At 37.6% G+C, this 16,343-nt stretch overlaps 1 protein-coding gene across 1 annotated transcript; it reads left to right on the top strand.

Moving 5' to 3' along the window:
• Positions 1 to 3,740: 3,740 nt before the first annotated feature.
• On the top strand, positions 3,741 to 5,656 carry LOC141664607 (uncharacterized). Its single transcript, XM_074470564.1, has 3 exons — positions 3,741 to 4,041; positions 4,198 to 4,361; positions 5,108 to 5,656. The coding sequence occupies exons 1-3, from the start codon at positions 3,741 to 3,743 to the stop codon at positions 5,654 to 5,656; spliced, it is 1,014 nt and encodes a 337-aa protein (XP_074326665.1).
• Positions 5,657 to 16,343: the final 10,687 nt, after the last annotated feature.

The following is a 16,343-nucleotide window of genomic DNA, read 5'->3' as shown; positions in this document are numbered from 1 at the left end:
GACAACTGCTAGCCCCCATACATCTTCTCAAAAAGATGTAATGGCTGAAAAGGCACAAAAACAGTTACTAGATTCATTCTCTCAACAGGGTGAGTCTATTGAATTTTGCCTGTCGGCCAAGGTATCCGATGTAGTGTCACCACTTCAAACATAAACAATTCTTGATGCACAAGGAGAGGTTACACACACAAAGGATGAGTTGACGGAAACAAGAGTTTCGACCATTTTAAGGTCAGATTCGATTGTTCAAGGTTCGTTAGTGGACCAATTGCCTTTACAGGTGTTAGGAGAGGATACTGATCCAAAAGCCATATGTCAGTGGTCAGTGTCTACCTCCCCAGGCTTAAATCCCCTGGATGCATCTGCGGATAGTGGATCTGACATAGGCGCAGATCGGCAACTTGTTGACAATGATTTAGATATTACCTGATGAGTCACAAGGAAATGTCTTCACAGACATTAGAAGGGAACCTTGATCTTTATGCTAAATTCGTTGGATCATTGTTTACCTTCCCAGAATTCAAATCTGGAACCCTAAAAGGGAAACTAGCAACTTGTAAATTATGACTCAGATTCATCTGACGAGTTTAACAAGGATGGGGATTTGTGAACTCCCATTGCACCACCTGTGACCTCCTTAAGGATGGCTAAGGTGATTTTCCTTGCAGGTACAGCTGGATTATGGAGCTATGAGAGAAGAGTGATACACTTGTGAGATTGAGTGTAAACACGAGTGGAGAGAAGAGTGAAACACATGTGAGGTACACTAAAACACAATCACACACTCACAGTGAGGAAGAAAAAGAAACTACTTGTTATTTCTTTTCCAACCAAGTGAAATATGAGAACTCCTTCAGACGACGGCATACATTCCTTCTTTAAGGGGGAGATAAAAGCTTAAGTAATAGTTTGGAGGATTCCTCAACTAAGGGGGAGAAATAGCAGGGAGGAAGAAAAAGATCCTAAAAATGTACACTACACCACACCATTGTTGTTTTTAACTACGGATCCTATTGTACGGGAGAGGTGGTAAACACAAGGTGATTTTCTGATAAGGGAAGAAGCTGTTAGAGGAGAACCATTGGTTTTTATCTGCGGATCCTATTGTACGGGAGAGGTGGTAAAACGAAGGTGATCTTCTTTAATCAGTTGATTCTCATAGGGGGAGAAGCAAGAGATATGGGCTTCTCAACAGGAAATGTGGTTGTACAAATGAAGATGGAACTACTTGAAGATATGTTCAGTCTAGAGGAACATCTACTTGGAATCTGGAAAATGTTAAATCTCATCCAGAACTTTTCTGCTATTTACTTTGCATGTATGTTTATATCTTTTTCTTATTTGTTAGTTGAGTTATCCTCTAGGTATTTGTGTGTTATTGTCTAACAAACAAATAGGGGGAGATTGTAAGTCATATGTCATAGCCTATTTGTATATTCGAGGATTCAACCTAACTCAAATAAGAATGTAATAAGTAAATAGTGGATCGACCGTCAGAGAGATCTCGCAAAGTAATATCTGTCAAAGGATTCAGAGACAATGTTCATCTACAGACTTGAGGAGTTAATTCACTGGAAGAAGTTCAAGAAGTTGATCATGCCTCAGTGATATAAATCAAGATCGTGGATTTAATCAAGTGACAGAGATCTCGTCAGAGTATCATTAATTACAAGGATTTAATCTGAAGAAAATCAAAGTGTCAGAGTCAAGACATGAAGAAACGTCACGGAAGTTAGTCACTCATGAACCAGACAGTACATCGAGTGTCAACGTTGAAGTGGTGGAATTGATTCATAATTTTCAGTGATTTTCAGAAGATTTGCAGAAGAATGGTTGCTGCTCAAGACTAGAATTAATTCTCTATTAATTAATTAATTCATCTAATTTAATTAAGAAAATAAATTATATCTGCAAAGAATAATTTATTTATTAATTGAATTAATTGATTAATTAATTCTGAATTAATTTTAGGAATTTTCAGAAGTTTAATTGGATTAAATTCAAGCATTAAATCAGCAAGACAATTGAAAATGAACTAGCATGACAATCAGGATTGTCATACCGATTGTCATGCTAGGCCATATTCAATTGTCACACCGAAAGTTACTCTAGGAGGATGATTGTCTTGCTAGTTCATTCAGATTGTCTTGCTAGTTCATTCAATTGTCTCACCGAAAGTCTTGCCAGCTATAGGATTGTCATGCCAAGTCAATTCTATTCGTTTGTTGATTTAAAAAGAAGCAGAGAAGCAGCAACTTATTATTAAGAATACAGAAGTCAAGAAACAAGGCAGAAAAGAAAATCAAGAAGAAATATTTCATCTTTTCATCTGCATACTTCAAGATTAAATTTCTAGATTGTAAAGTTAAATCCAATCCACTAGAAATCTTTATCTTGCTCTTGTGTATCAATCTAGCGGATCAAAATCCCTAGAACTTAATCTCAAATTGCGTTTAGCATTTGAATCTTTTTTATTACAAAAATAGAAAAAGTTCATGTCGAATTTATTCTAGATTTGTGATAATTAATTTGAGATTAATTCCTTGTAATCGATACAGTTGTTGTAACACCTTTCAAGTTTAATAATATTTTTATTTAACTTGAATTTTGTTTCACATTTTTTATTCCGCATTTAATTCGATTATTCGGTACTGTTTGTATTCAACCCCCCCTTCTACAAACACATTGGGACCTAACACCATTCTTAGCTACAGGCCAAATTAACCATGAGAGTTCAAGGTTAGGATGTCACGTTCAATATCTTCAATGCAATAAAATTCCCCACTGATGAAGAGGAGTACTTTAAAGTGGAGTTGGTCGACTCTGTAGTGACTTCAGAGCTTGATCACTTGCTAAGGACTAACGCCTTAGAGAGAGCCTTAACAGGGGATCCCGATAGTGAAGATAAAGAAGGGGAAGAGCAAATGCAGTATTTGAATACATTCCCATGGAAGAGAAAGATGGATTTGCCTTTCGAGTCTCTTGGATTGGAAGAGATGAAAAATTCTCCGAAGCGTCTCAAGCCATCTATTGAAGAAGCCCCCACACTTGAGCTCAAACCACTGCCTGACCACTTGAGGTATCCATTTTTAGGTGATGCATCTACTTTGCCTGTTATTATTGCATCTGACCTTTCAGGAAGTGATGAAGATAAGCTCTTGAGAATTTTAAGAGAGTTTAAATCAGCAATTGGATGGACTATAACATATATCAAGGGAATCAACCCTTCTTATTGCATGCATAAAATTCTGCTTGAGGAAGGAAATAAGCCAACTGTTGAGCAATAAAGGAGGCTAAATCCTATCATGAAGGAAGTTGTGAAGAAAGAAATTCTTAAATGGCTAGATGCAGGAATCATTTATCCCATATCTGACAGTTCATGGGTGAGTCCGATGCAATGTGTGCCTAAGAAAGGAGGCATTTTCGTTGTCTCTAATGAAAAGAATGAGCTCATCCCTACTCAGACAGTCACAGGATGGTGAGTTTGCATGGATTATCGAAATCTAAATAAAGCCACAAGGAAAGATCACTTTCCGTTTCCATTCATTGATCAGATGCTTGACATGTTGGCTGGCCACAAGTACTATTATCTTCTGGATGGATATTTGGGATATAATCAGATTTGCATTGCTCCAGAAGATCAAGAGAAAACCACGTTTACTTGTCCATTTGGCACTTTTGCTTTTCGTCGAGTCTCTTTCGGACTTTGTGGTGCACCTGCTACTTTTCAGAGATGCATGATGGCCATTTTCTTAGATATGATTGGCACTCATGTGGAGGTATTCATGGATGACTTCTCCATGTTCGGGACTTCTTATGACGAATGCTTGCACAATCTTGGGTTGGTGCTGAAAAGATGTGTTGAGACCAATCTGGAGCTCAATTGGAAAAAATGTCACTTCGAGGTGCAACAAGGTATTATACTTGGGCACAAAATATCTAGCAAGGGTCTTCAGGTGGATAAGGCCAAGGTGGGGGTCATCGAAAATCTACCTCCGCCAATATCAGTTAAAGGAGTCCGCAGTTTTCTTGGTCATGCGGGTTTTTATCGGCAATTCATCAAAGATATCTTCAAAATCTCTAATCCTTTGTGCAATTTGCTAGAAAAGGATGTTCCCTTCAAATTCGATGAAGAATGTCTAGCTGCTTTTGAGAGATTAAAAAAGAGTTTAACTACATAACCTGTGATTATTGCAGCTGATTGGAATGAGCCATTCGAGATGATGTGTGATGCTAGTGACTATGCAGTTGGAGCAGTTTTTGGCCAGAGGAAGCAGAATATTTTCTATATGGTTTACTATGCTGGTAAGACCCTTGATGATTCTCAACTGAATTACACTACTATAGAGAAGGAGTTGCTGGCAATTGTCTATGGTTTTGAGAAATTTCGATCTTATTTGCTTGGGACAAAGGTGAGATGTTATAATGATCATACTGCTATTCGCTATCTGGTCTTGAAGAAAGATTCAAAACCTTGCTTGATTCGATGGATTCTCTTACTTCAGTAATTCGAGCTAGAAATCAAGGATCAGAAAGGTACAGAGAATCAGGTAGCAGATCATCTATCACGTTTGGAAGTTCAAGGTAAAACTTCGGGGGATAAGACGTTGATCAATAAATCTTTTCCCGATGAGCAACTTTTTGGGGTGAAAGAAGAAGAACCGTGATTTGCAGATATTATGAACTATCTTGTGAGTAATATTATTCCCCCAGAACTCTTGTATGCTCAAAGGAGGAAGTTTCTACATCAGGCAAAATGGTATCGATGGTTTGAGCCGTTCTTGTTTAGACATGGAGCTGGCCAGATTATTTGGTGATGCATTTTGTATAGTGAGACGAAGGGAATCTTGCGCGACTGTCATTCTACTGTGTATGGTGGACATTATGATGGAGAGAAGACATCAGCTTGTATCCTTCAAGCAGGATTCTTCTGGCCTACTTTGTTTAAGGATGCTCATCAGTGCATTTCGAGATGTGATCGATGCCTCTTAACATGATGATCGAAGTTGAGATTTTCGATGTTTGGGGAATCGACTTCATGGGGCCATTTGTCCCGTCATGCAATAATCTGTATATTCTGTTGGCGGTTGATTATGTGTCCAAATAGGTCGAGGTGAAAGCTTTACCAACCAATGATGCTAAGGTAGTGATTAACTTCCTTCATAAGCAGCTATTCACGCGATTCGGTACTTCAAGGGTTATAATCAGTGATGAGGGATCACATTTCTGCAATCACAAGTTCACTACATTGATGGAGAAGTATCACATGAATCATCATATTGCCATAGCCTACCATCCTCAAACTATTGAGAAAACTGAAGTGTCTAATCGGGAGATTAAACGTATCTTGGAGAAGGTGGTGAGTCCATCAAGAACATATTGGTCTTTGAAGCCAGATGAAGCTGTTTGGGCATATAGAACAACATTCAAGACTCCTCTTAGTATGTCTTCTTTCCAGTTGGTGTATGGGAAAGAGTGTCATTTGCCTGCGGAGTTAGAGCATAAAACATATTGGGCTTTGAAGAAGCTAAATCTTGACATGGAAGCTGCTAGAGAGAAAGAATGCTTCAACTTAATGAACTCGAGGAGTTTTGACTACAGGCTTATGAGAATAACAAAGTGTACAAATTCAAGAGATTGCATAATTAGAGATTAGTGCGCAAGTCTTTTGTGCCCGGTCAGAAGGTTCAATTGTAAAACTCTCATCTCCAACTTTTCCCGAGAAAGTTTAAGTAGAGGTGGTCAGGACCATTCACGGTCAAAATTGTGTTTCCACATGGAGCAGTGGAGATTTTTCATATGCATCTGGATCAAGCGTTCAAGGTGAATGGGCAGAGATTGAAGCATTACTATGGAGATACTGCTAACCGCGAGGTGATGAGCGCCATTCTATCAACAACTTGATTCGAAGATTCACGTTAAGCTAGCGACGTAAACCAAGCGCTTCGTGGGAGGAAACCCATATTTGTTGTATAGTAGGTTCGACAAGAAAAAAAAACAAAAAAAAATCTGATTTTCCATAAGCACGGCGCGCCCGTGCCAGAAGAGGGGCGGCGCGCGGTTGGCAGAAACACGGCGGCCACGCGGAGATGCGGGCCGGCCACGCAAAGGTTTTGGAAAAAGAAAAAAATACAGAAAAATTTGAAAAACAAACAAAAACAACCCAGCCCGTTTTTAACCCTTTTTCACCCTAATTCCTATTCCCAAACAATCTCACCCCCATCCCACATATATTCTATATATACATACATCCTACATACATCTCTATCACATACATTCCAATTTCAAAACCCTAGTTTTTACTATTCACTACTTACACACAAAATCTCTATAGTTCTCATGGAACTCAAAAGATCGAGAATCGTGGTGGGGAGCAGCTCTAGTGATTCGAGTGCTAGTGGAGCGAAAAACATATTTTCTTCTACGGATGCTCAAGTTGAGTTTACGAGATTGTTGTCGAAATCAATTGCTAAGGAGAGGGGTTTCTTACCCATTGTGTGAGATGGAAAGCTCTTGGAGATGATTACTGAGATGGGATGGTAAACTTTCTGTGAGGTACCTGCTGTTGTCCTGATGAGCATTGTTCCGGAGTTTTATGCGAATGTAAGGGCGGACAAGAATGAGTTTTCTATGGTTCGTGGCTTGATGGTGGATTACATACCGAAGGCTAGTCGTCGGGTCATTAATCAACCCGCAATAAAGCCGATGCAAGAGAACTGGGTGAGCAAGTCGAGGGAGGATTTTAATCTTAACTATATTATGGCTGAGTTGTATGTTCTGGGAACACTGTTGAAGTGTAAGAAGGGCACTAATGAGCCGCTCACTTTTCTGGCTGCATGCATGAACATGTATGCTCGAGCATGGAATGCTTTTGTGTGTGCCAATATTATGCCTTATTCGCATCAGCATGATGTTACTGTTGATCGTGCTATTTTACTTTAGGAGATCTTGAATGAGGAGTATGTAGATCTCGGCCAGGTGATATATCAATAATATGATACGGTTTCTACAAAGCAGGACATCGGGGGCGATTCCCCATGCCTCTATTGTGACGAAGCTTTGTGTTTCGGTTGGTGTTCGTTGGCCTGAGTTGGAGCAGTTGCAGATGTCGAGCGCTCCTATTGATAGCTCCACAATCTCAGTCATGCAGGAATGGTATGATGGAAAAGTTGATGAGACGGGTCTGGGTTAAACTTATGACCATCTGCCACGAGGCCAGCCAGCCAATCAGGCTTGTGCTGGTGGTTCTTCTCCGGCTAGGCGTGCAGCTTGAAGAGCTGCTAGTGGAGAGGCTAGTTCTTTGCGTGCTCAGCAGGAGGCAGGGGATGGTTCTGGGCTTGGCGATACGCAGTTTTGGAGATTGGCCAGATGCATGGATGCGATGCATGATATGCACAGTCGTTTTATGGCCGACTAGACACAGGATTTGGGACTGCTTTCTGAGCCACTGGTGTTGAGGTTTATTGGCCGATATTTGGTGCTAATTCTGTGTATCCGCCACCTGATACTCCACCCAAGGAGGGTGATTTTTCTGATAACTAGGTATGCCCGAAATCCTTATTATTACCTTCAATGAGGACATTGAAAATTTTAAGTTTGGGGATGATAATGTAAGGATTAGTTTGTGTGTGTCCATATAGATTCATAAAGATTCATGTTGCATGTTTAGTTGTATTTCATTCATATTTTTGTATGATTGTTCAATATAAAAACTGTTGATTCTGTTGAAACTTTGTCGAGTTGATTATGTTAACTGCATTCACCCCCCCTCTATTGTTGATTAAGGGCCTAATAATTGGTATCAGAGCTTGATATTAACGTATAAATAGTTGAAGATCTGAAGATTAATCAACCATATCAGACAAAGGAGAAGAAGAAACACGAAATCTGGATCTGAAACCACAACCCCCATCTACATCACAGATAAGCAGCAACATGAGTTGGTATGAAGCAATCAAGGTGCCCATCCTGAAAGTACATGAATATCCAATATGGAAAGTCAGGATGACCATGTGTTTGTAAGCCACAGATCCTGAATATATAAACATGATCTATGATGGTCCTCACAAATCAATGAAAGTAGCTGTTTCGCTTGCAGGAGAACCAGAGAATATGATAGACAAAGACAAGAAGGACTATACTCCTGAAGATATCTCGTCTATCATGAAGGATGCTAAGGTTAGACATATCCTGCACAACAATCTTGATAATGTTATATCCAATAAAGTCATTGGATGTAAAACAACAAAAGAGATATGGAATGCTTTAGAAGTAAAGTGTCAAGATACAACTGCTATCAAGAAGAACATGAGGACAATACTTACTCAAGAATATGAGCACTTTGACTCAAAGGACAGTGAATCCCTAACTGAGATCTATGACAGATTTCAAAAGTTGCTGAATGACTTATCCCTTGTCAACAAAGAATATGATTTGGAGGAATCAAATTTGAAGTTCCTACTTGCTCTTCCTGAAAAGTGGAACTTTAAAGTCACATCAATCAGGGATAACTATCAACTTGACATCACACCTCTAGATGAGATCTATGGAGTTTTGAAAACTCATGAACTAGAGATGGAGGAAAGAAGCAAGAGGAAAGGATCAAAAGTTAGACCAGTTGCACTCAAATTTTGTTAGTCCCTTAACAATATAGCAAGAATTACAGAAGGGGGGTTGAATGGAATTCTTGAACTTTTTCTTGAAATAAAAATGTTCAACTCGATTATAGATATATTTGTTTTGATTAGCACAATGCGGAATATAAACTTTAATAAATCAAAACAAGAGTAATTAAAAACAAGAGTCTTTAAAAACTTTCTGGTGGATTTAAACAATTCCACCAGAGATATATTTAATATACCGAGAGGACTCTGTGTGCAGAAATGCTCACAGCTGCTTATACAAAATAGAACTACTAAGAACACAAGAAATGCTAAAGATAGTGCTTACAAAGATTTCTCTGTGTTTGTTTCTTAGCTCTCTTAGTTATTTTTCTATTTGCTACTCTCTTGGTTTATATATTACCAAGATTACAAAGTCAAAAGAACTGAATAAATATAAAATCTAACAGTCTTGATCTTTGCTGCTTTTCGTCCTCTATTACCCAGTTAATGGGCTTCCACAGTGTGTTTGTATCCAACTCGACGACTGTGTGTCAGCTTTCACTGTTCAACTGATGTTTGAATCTTGATATGATCATCCGTCGACTTTCAGATCATCCGTCGATGACTTACTTGATCATCCGTCGACTGCTATTTTAAACATCCGTTGAAAGTCATTTGATCATCCGTCGAAGCTTTGTTAAGCATCCGTTGATAGCTATTTTGGCACTTGACTTCATTTCACTTATACAGAATTATAAGACATTGCTTATGTACAGTTAATCAACCTATTCTGCATATCTAGTTAAAGTCAACATGACTTATATACTACTACAGATTCTATACAAAGGTGCATACAACATTGTGCTACAAACTTATTATTACATAAGCTATTCACTCGATGGATAATAAGTTACTCATCCGTCGGGAATAAAACGAGTTATCCGTCGGGACTATAATTCTTATCCGTCGAGTGCTACATTATTTCACTAAGAAAAATTTACTTAGATGTTTTGTTTAGGTAATCATCAAGTACACAATATATTCACAACAATCTCCCCCAATTTATGTCTACTGGAATTATAGCCATAAATTAAGAGATACTTGATGATAACAAAACATCCTAAACATATATCTTCAAAGATAAGTAGATAAAACTGAGAGTGCTTCAATTTAAACAGGATATACAAGGTTTGGCTCACAGTCAGTTCAAGATGCTCCTCTAGCCTGAGCAGATTTTTCTAGTTTCTTGAAGGTCTGGATCTTCTTCCAAGCTTTCTGTTGTTTTCTTCAATTTGATTCTGGAGCTGTCTGTGGAATTCTAATTCATCAGATTCTGAGAGATCTAACATTTCTTGTATTTCCAAGAGAGTCTCATTGCTAGAGATACTCAATTGGTCTTCTAATCTGAAGAATCTTCTCACACCCTTGTCATCCATGAATTCCATCAGCCAGTAGGGCCTTAGATGCACTCTTCTCCCTGTGTATGGGATGTTAAGAGTTTTGGGTAGTGCATCTTTGGCTCTAACACTCCTTAGCTCTTCAATCTTCTTCAATACTAATCTTCTTGCAGTTACATTGTAATAACCCCAATTTTTGAGAAATTTTGAAACCCTTATGAATAGTGTTTTTGCTGAACGAGAAAACTTTTCATGCCACGCTATGTAGGGGTTCTGTTATTGATCTTATGGGATATTATTAGTACTCTATGTGGTATATAAGTGTATGTAAAGATCGTCAGAATCCAATTCCGAACACTTTGATTTTTCCCGGAAATCCACAAGATATGGAGAGAATTGAGTATAAGGTAACAGGATAAAAAGGATTGAAATTAAAGGATTATAGGAGAGGATCATAAAAGGAATATAATATATTGAGAAAGGTTAAGGGAACCTAAGTAATAAGATCCCGGGTATGATCCCTCAAACGATAAACGAGAACGAAAGATAAGTGAACCGTAAAACAAATAAGTGACCAAGAGACAAGCTTGTACAAGAAGCCAGGGATTGTGACATCATCAAACCACAAGGTGTGGACAAGTGGGAGCATTATGACATGTGCAAGGTGACACAAGCATGACATAGAAGGGAAGGAAGTGTGGTTGAATTATAACCACACAAAATCAAGGTTAATTAAGTCATTAACCAAAAACAACACAAAAATCAACCAACCAAGCAAATCATTTCATTTTCATCAAACAAAACACAAAAATCTCTTTCTTCCCAAGCTAGCTCTCGGCCCATTTCTTAAAATTTGAAGATCCAAGCTCCACCACTTACTATTTAGCAAGGTAATTATCTAAGCTTCCCCATGGATAGTTACATACTTCCTATAAGTTTAAGCTTCTAATTCCAAGCCAATCTTTTTCTATAAATCAAGGAAGAAGATGGTGAATAGTAACCTTCAAGAAATAACTTTAGTTTTCTTGAGTTTTTATGAAAGATTAAGGTTATACAAGCAAGGATCAAGGTTCTTTAGGCATTCAAAGCTCTTGTGTTGTGTTAAAAAGCTTCAAGGAAGGTATAATCTCTTAACCAAGCTTTGTTATTGAATGTTAAGAGCATAATATGAGTATTTTAGTTCATGAGAGGCTTGATGGTTGTGTATGTAGAGATTAGTGAGTTTTGGGATGTTGTTGGATTGGTAAATGTTGTTGTTTTGATTAAAAGAACTTAAGTATGGTTAAAGTTAAGCTTAGGCATAAGTATGAATGTTAAACTTGAATTGGTTGGGGCTGTTATGATGTGGTTTGGATGGATGTTGGTTGTATGATTGATTTGAGGTTGAATTGTGATGGTTTTTGAATGGTTTAAATTTGGGAAATCGCGTAAACATAGCCGTCGTAACGTCCGATTTTCTTTAGACTGTTTTTGTGCATAACATTAGGACCCGAGAACCCCCTGCTAGATTATGACCATTGCCATGTCTAGATAGCTCGTGTTACGAGCTTCGTTTTGATATGTAGTTAGTTCGATTCCGATGCACGGTTTAGGAGAAACGACCGTTTCAAGTAACGGCGTTTCGCGAACGAAACATTTCCCCTCACCTTACTTTGAAACATAGGTTAAAGACCAAAAAGGGTTAATTAATGTATGAAACAATTATGGTAAGAGTGTTAGGCAGTTGGTAAGACACTCGCGAAGGAATCGCCTTAAAATTCGTAATGCTTAATTTATTAAAAATGGTGGAGCCGAGGGTACTCGAGTGACTTAAGAAAATCAGTAAGCGCAAAACAAGCGTTAGAGTCTAAGTTAGTTAAAGTATAGATTTACAAGTGACTTTGGTTTAATTCCAACTTACTTGTTGTTTATAGGTTACCAGACTCGTCCCGAGCCATTCGTAACCCCCAGTCGCTCAGGCAAGTTTTCTACCCGTTATACTGTTGTTGTGATGTAAATATATGTATATGCATTATCTTGTGATATTGCATGATTGTTATTAGCAAATTTTGCGATATATTGGAGCATGCTGATATGGTATATATGCATGTCTGTTTTGTAATCTGGTTATCTATCTGTTGATATCAATGCTTATAGTTGCATAATACCTATGCTAGAAATAAGCAAGTAGTTGCGTATACCCTTAGTATAGGGGATAAAAGGTAAACATATTTCTAAACCGGGAGTCGATGTTCCCGAGTATATTATATATATATATATTTATATATATATGGATATAGTTTTTAAAACTATTGATCGAATAAGGTTTATTCGATACCTTTATTTTACTTAATTGAATATTATTTTGAGTATTCATTCGAGGGCTTATGACCCTTTTATTTATTTATCTGAATATTATTTGAATATTCATTCGAGGGCTTATGACTCTTTTATATTATTTATTGAATATTATTTGAATATTCATTCGAGGGCTTATGACTCAGTTTATATTATTTAATGAATATTATTTGAATATTCATTTGAGGATCTATGACTCCGATTATTTGCTGAGATATATTCTTTATTTTATTAAAGAATAAGGTGTCGATAATCAAACTCACTTTTGATTATTCAAATAAAGATAGTACTTTCGTATAGGTATATCTTTGGATATTTAATATTCATTTCAAGTATAAGTTTTAATACTTCTACTTTAATTATTTTTATAAAGATTATTCTTTATGGGAATATTATTTAATTAATAATATTCAGTCATTTTCTAAATATTCTGGGGACTGATTTACTTCATTAAATCAGCTTTACTCCAAACACTCTATAAAGTGTTTTCGAGTCTTCAAAATGATTTTTAAAAGTTAGAGCGGATCCCAAAACTCATTTTTATATTTAAGATCTTCCTTTTTAAGGGGATTTAAATACTCGCTCAAAACCTGAGGGATCCGGCTCTGTGATGTATTTTATATTCGCAACAAGGTTGCAGTTTTGGTAAATGAATTGATTACTTACCCAACGTTCGGGAAGTAAGTCCATCTATTGAGTTGGCATAAGCAACATGGGCTCAGTGGGTGTCCATGATAGTGTAAGTGGCTCAGTGGGAGTCCATCAAATGCATAAGTGGCTGAGTGGCAGTCCAGTATAAGGTCCTATTGAGACCAGGGTGATGACCAGTGGGGAATTCGTCCATCTACTAGTAGAAAAGGTTACTTATGGGTATCTTCGCCTGATCAGCAAGATATCTGGTTTATGCCAAAATTCTTTTCCTTTCCAAACTTATTGGATATTGCAATTCTGTTCATACTTTACATGACAGAGGTTTTCAGGAAATGTATAAAGGAAGATGTATATGTGGATATATATATATATATATATCAGACTTAATGAAGTATGTCATAACTTCATTTCCTTTAATAATATTTTAAAGATTTAATCTATTCAAATCTTGTCTTGTAGTCTCATCTATGTGATGAACTGGTAAAAGCTCATTATACTTTGAACAGTGGTAGTTCAAGTAGCTTTATAAATGATATAAGTGTAGTCAAGTATTTGGTAACTTCATCTTTTAAACTTATATCTAATTAATAATTGTCTTATGTATGACAAAGATTTTCGGAAAAATGTTGAGACAAGGTTAGATATATGAGATCACCTTGCAACGATTTTTTTTTATATATACAGTTATAAACTGGAACTTTGTGTGTATTATGCATGGAAGAGGACTTCCAATATTTTGAAAAGTATATATATATATACTGAATATTTTGCGACTTCATCGCATTAAGATATCAACTTGGTTCATTTCTTTTGACCAAGACTTTCATGAGTACTAAGAGAAGGCTCATATACTATTAATCATTATACATATTATTTTGGTGGGCTTGCTGCTCACCCTTGCTTTCTTCTTTCATCACACAACAACAGATAGAAAGGATGAACAGGACCAAGCTCCCGATTTGCAAGCGATTAGGAGACGTTCCGCAGTTTTCTAGAAGCATTGATGCCGCCGTAGCTGAGGTAGGAACTACCAATAGGCTAGGCTTTCAATTTCTAATGTACCAGATTTATGTATAATTATGAATTGTAATAATGGCAAAGAAATGTAAATTTATTCAGAAAACCTTTTAAGGTGTATTGGCAGATAATTGTGGAATAAAATGACTTGTGGTTATTTTTGGATGTTCATCTCTGAGACTATAACGTATGGTGTGTGTGTTTATTGTGGGGTCACAGTACAGAGTAGTTGAGTAATTATTAAGATTGGGTGTTATTAAGGGAAATGGAACTCGTGACAACCTGGATCCCCGACCCCGGATTTGGGGGTGTTACATACATTAAACCCAAAGTTTTTCTTGAAGGATGAATAGACTTTGATCAACACAGCTTGGCTTTCTTGAAGTATCCTATAAAGAGGCCACTGAATCTCTCTTCCTCCTTTGTACTTGAATACCAACCTTTCAGGTAGGTTTCTGTATGCATCAATTGCCCTTACCTCATCCAGCTCCTCCAGATAAAGGTTTAGGTCTGAGAATTCTTTGATGTCACACAAGTACAAGTAGTCTCCCTTGTTGATCTTGAGTTGAGCTTTGACTACTGCCTTGGATTTGAGAGGTGACAACTTCACTTTCTTGACTACCCTTGATTTTGTCCTTCTTGGCTTGGTGAGAATTGGCAAGTTGAAGTCATGAATTGGTAATTTATCCCACTCTATTGGCTCATCCTTTGGCACAATAGGCTCTCCATGTATGTTCCTGTAGGGGTCCACCACCCTTATGTCTTCAAATACCACAGAGGGCTTTGATGCTTGAGTTTCAGCTTTAGTGGATTCCATTGGAAATTGATCTTCCAATTCCTTGTTAACAATATCCAACTTTCTTTTTGTTCTTTTAGCCAGTTCTTTCTTTCTTGGAGATTTCTTCTGTTCTTCAATCTTCTTCTTTGATTCAGTAGCTTGAGTTGGTTGAGAGGGAATTTGTTGAGAAGAGTTCACAGCCTGTAGCTTGGTCAAGATAGCAAACTGTTCTTTCTTTTGTTTAGACTTCTTTGCATCTAGAGCAGCTTGCCTCTTTTCCTGCTTCAATCTGACTTTTTCTTCTTCCTTTGCATGAGCAAATTGTGGATGTCCAGCTACCACACAAATTTCCTTCCCATTTCTGAATATCTTTGCAATTCTCTTTCTTGAGACTGAATCAGCTGGATCTTTGTAGAGGAGAATAGATCTTGACAGAAGCTTCTTTTCATCAGGCTTGGGTATCTCATACACAGTATCCATAGGGTTCTTCAAAGATGAATTTGGATAGTTTGCCCTTGGTTTAAGAATTATCTCAGCCTTTTTAGTCTTGATGCAGGAAGATTGTCCTTTCTCCAGATAGTTCATGCTCATCTCATTCACATTGATTGGCTTGACATGAGAGTGATGGATGGCTGACTGATCTGGTTCCTTGACTAATTGAAACTTTTTCTGTATTTCCTCATCAATCTTTTTCCAGTTGATCAGAGTCAACTCTTCTTTATCAGCATCTTTCAAATTTGCTGCTGCTGCATTTATAAGATCTATACCATCTGCAACTGGTGGCTTGGAGATAGTAATTGAAGGTACAATTACTTTGCTGATTTGAACTAAAATGTTCTCCCCCTCAATTGGTCCTTTCTCCCCCTTACTTGATTCTCTCTCCCCCTTTTTGTTATCATCAAGTGGAGGAGTTAGGCCTTGTGCTTTAGCCAGTTGCATGAGAAGATTTGTCTGAGTCTGTTGATTTTGAAGAAGTAGAGCCACTGAATTCTCAATAACTTGAACTCTGGACTCCATCTTGGCTATCTTCTTGTCAGAATCTGATTCTCTTCTCAACCTTAGTAATAGATCATGCATGGTACCATATGGCATTATTGAATCCAGCTTCTCAGAGTTGTATGTCTTTAAGTCAGCTATCTCCTTTTTCAATTCATCCACACTGATATTCTATCTTGAGTGTTGGATCTTCATTAAGTGCAAAGAGTCTAGATGAGCTTTAAGAACAGCCTTGGTACCAGCATCTGAAGCTTCCTGAAGGGCTTGCTGAATAGCTGTTACTTGTTTTACCAAAGACACCTCAAATTGTCCTGGTGTAAATTCCTTTGCCCATGCCCATTCAGGTACACTTAAAGCAGAACTTGGGCCTTCAGCTCCCCCTAAGTTCATGCTACCATTCAAAGAACTAGAGTCATCATCATCAGAATTTACTCCAAATTCTTCAGATGGCTCTCCAGCTTGAGGAGGCATCCTGTTTACAGCAGCTTTATCTCTTTGAAGAGATTCTGTGGTGTGCACTAAGTGCAAAGTCTGCTCTGCCTCCATATTGCCCTGAGCAGCCAA

The sequence above is a fragment of the Apium graveolens genome, chromosome 6 (genome assembly GCF_009905375.1).
Source record: "Apium graveolens cultivar Ventura chromosome 6, ASM990537v1, whole genome shotgun sequence".
NCBI classification, from domain to species: Eukaryota; Viridiplantae; Streptophyta; class Magnoliopsida; order Apiales; family Apiaceae; genus Apium; species Apium graveolens.
Note: the sequence above shows the minus strand (reverse complement) of the source record. Positions and strands in the feature narration are given on the sequence as shown.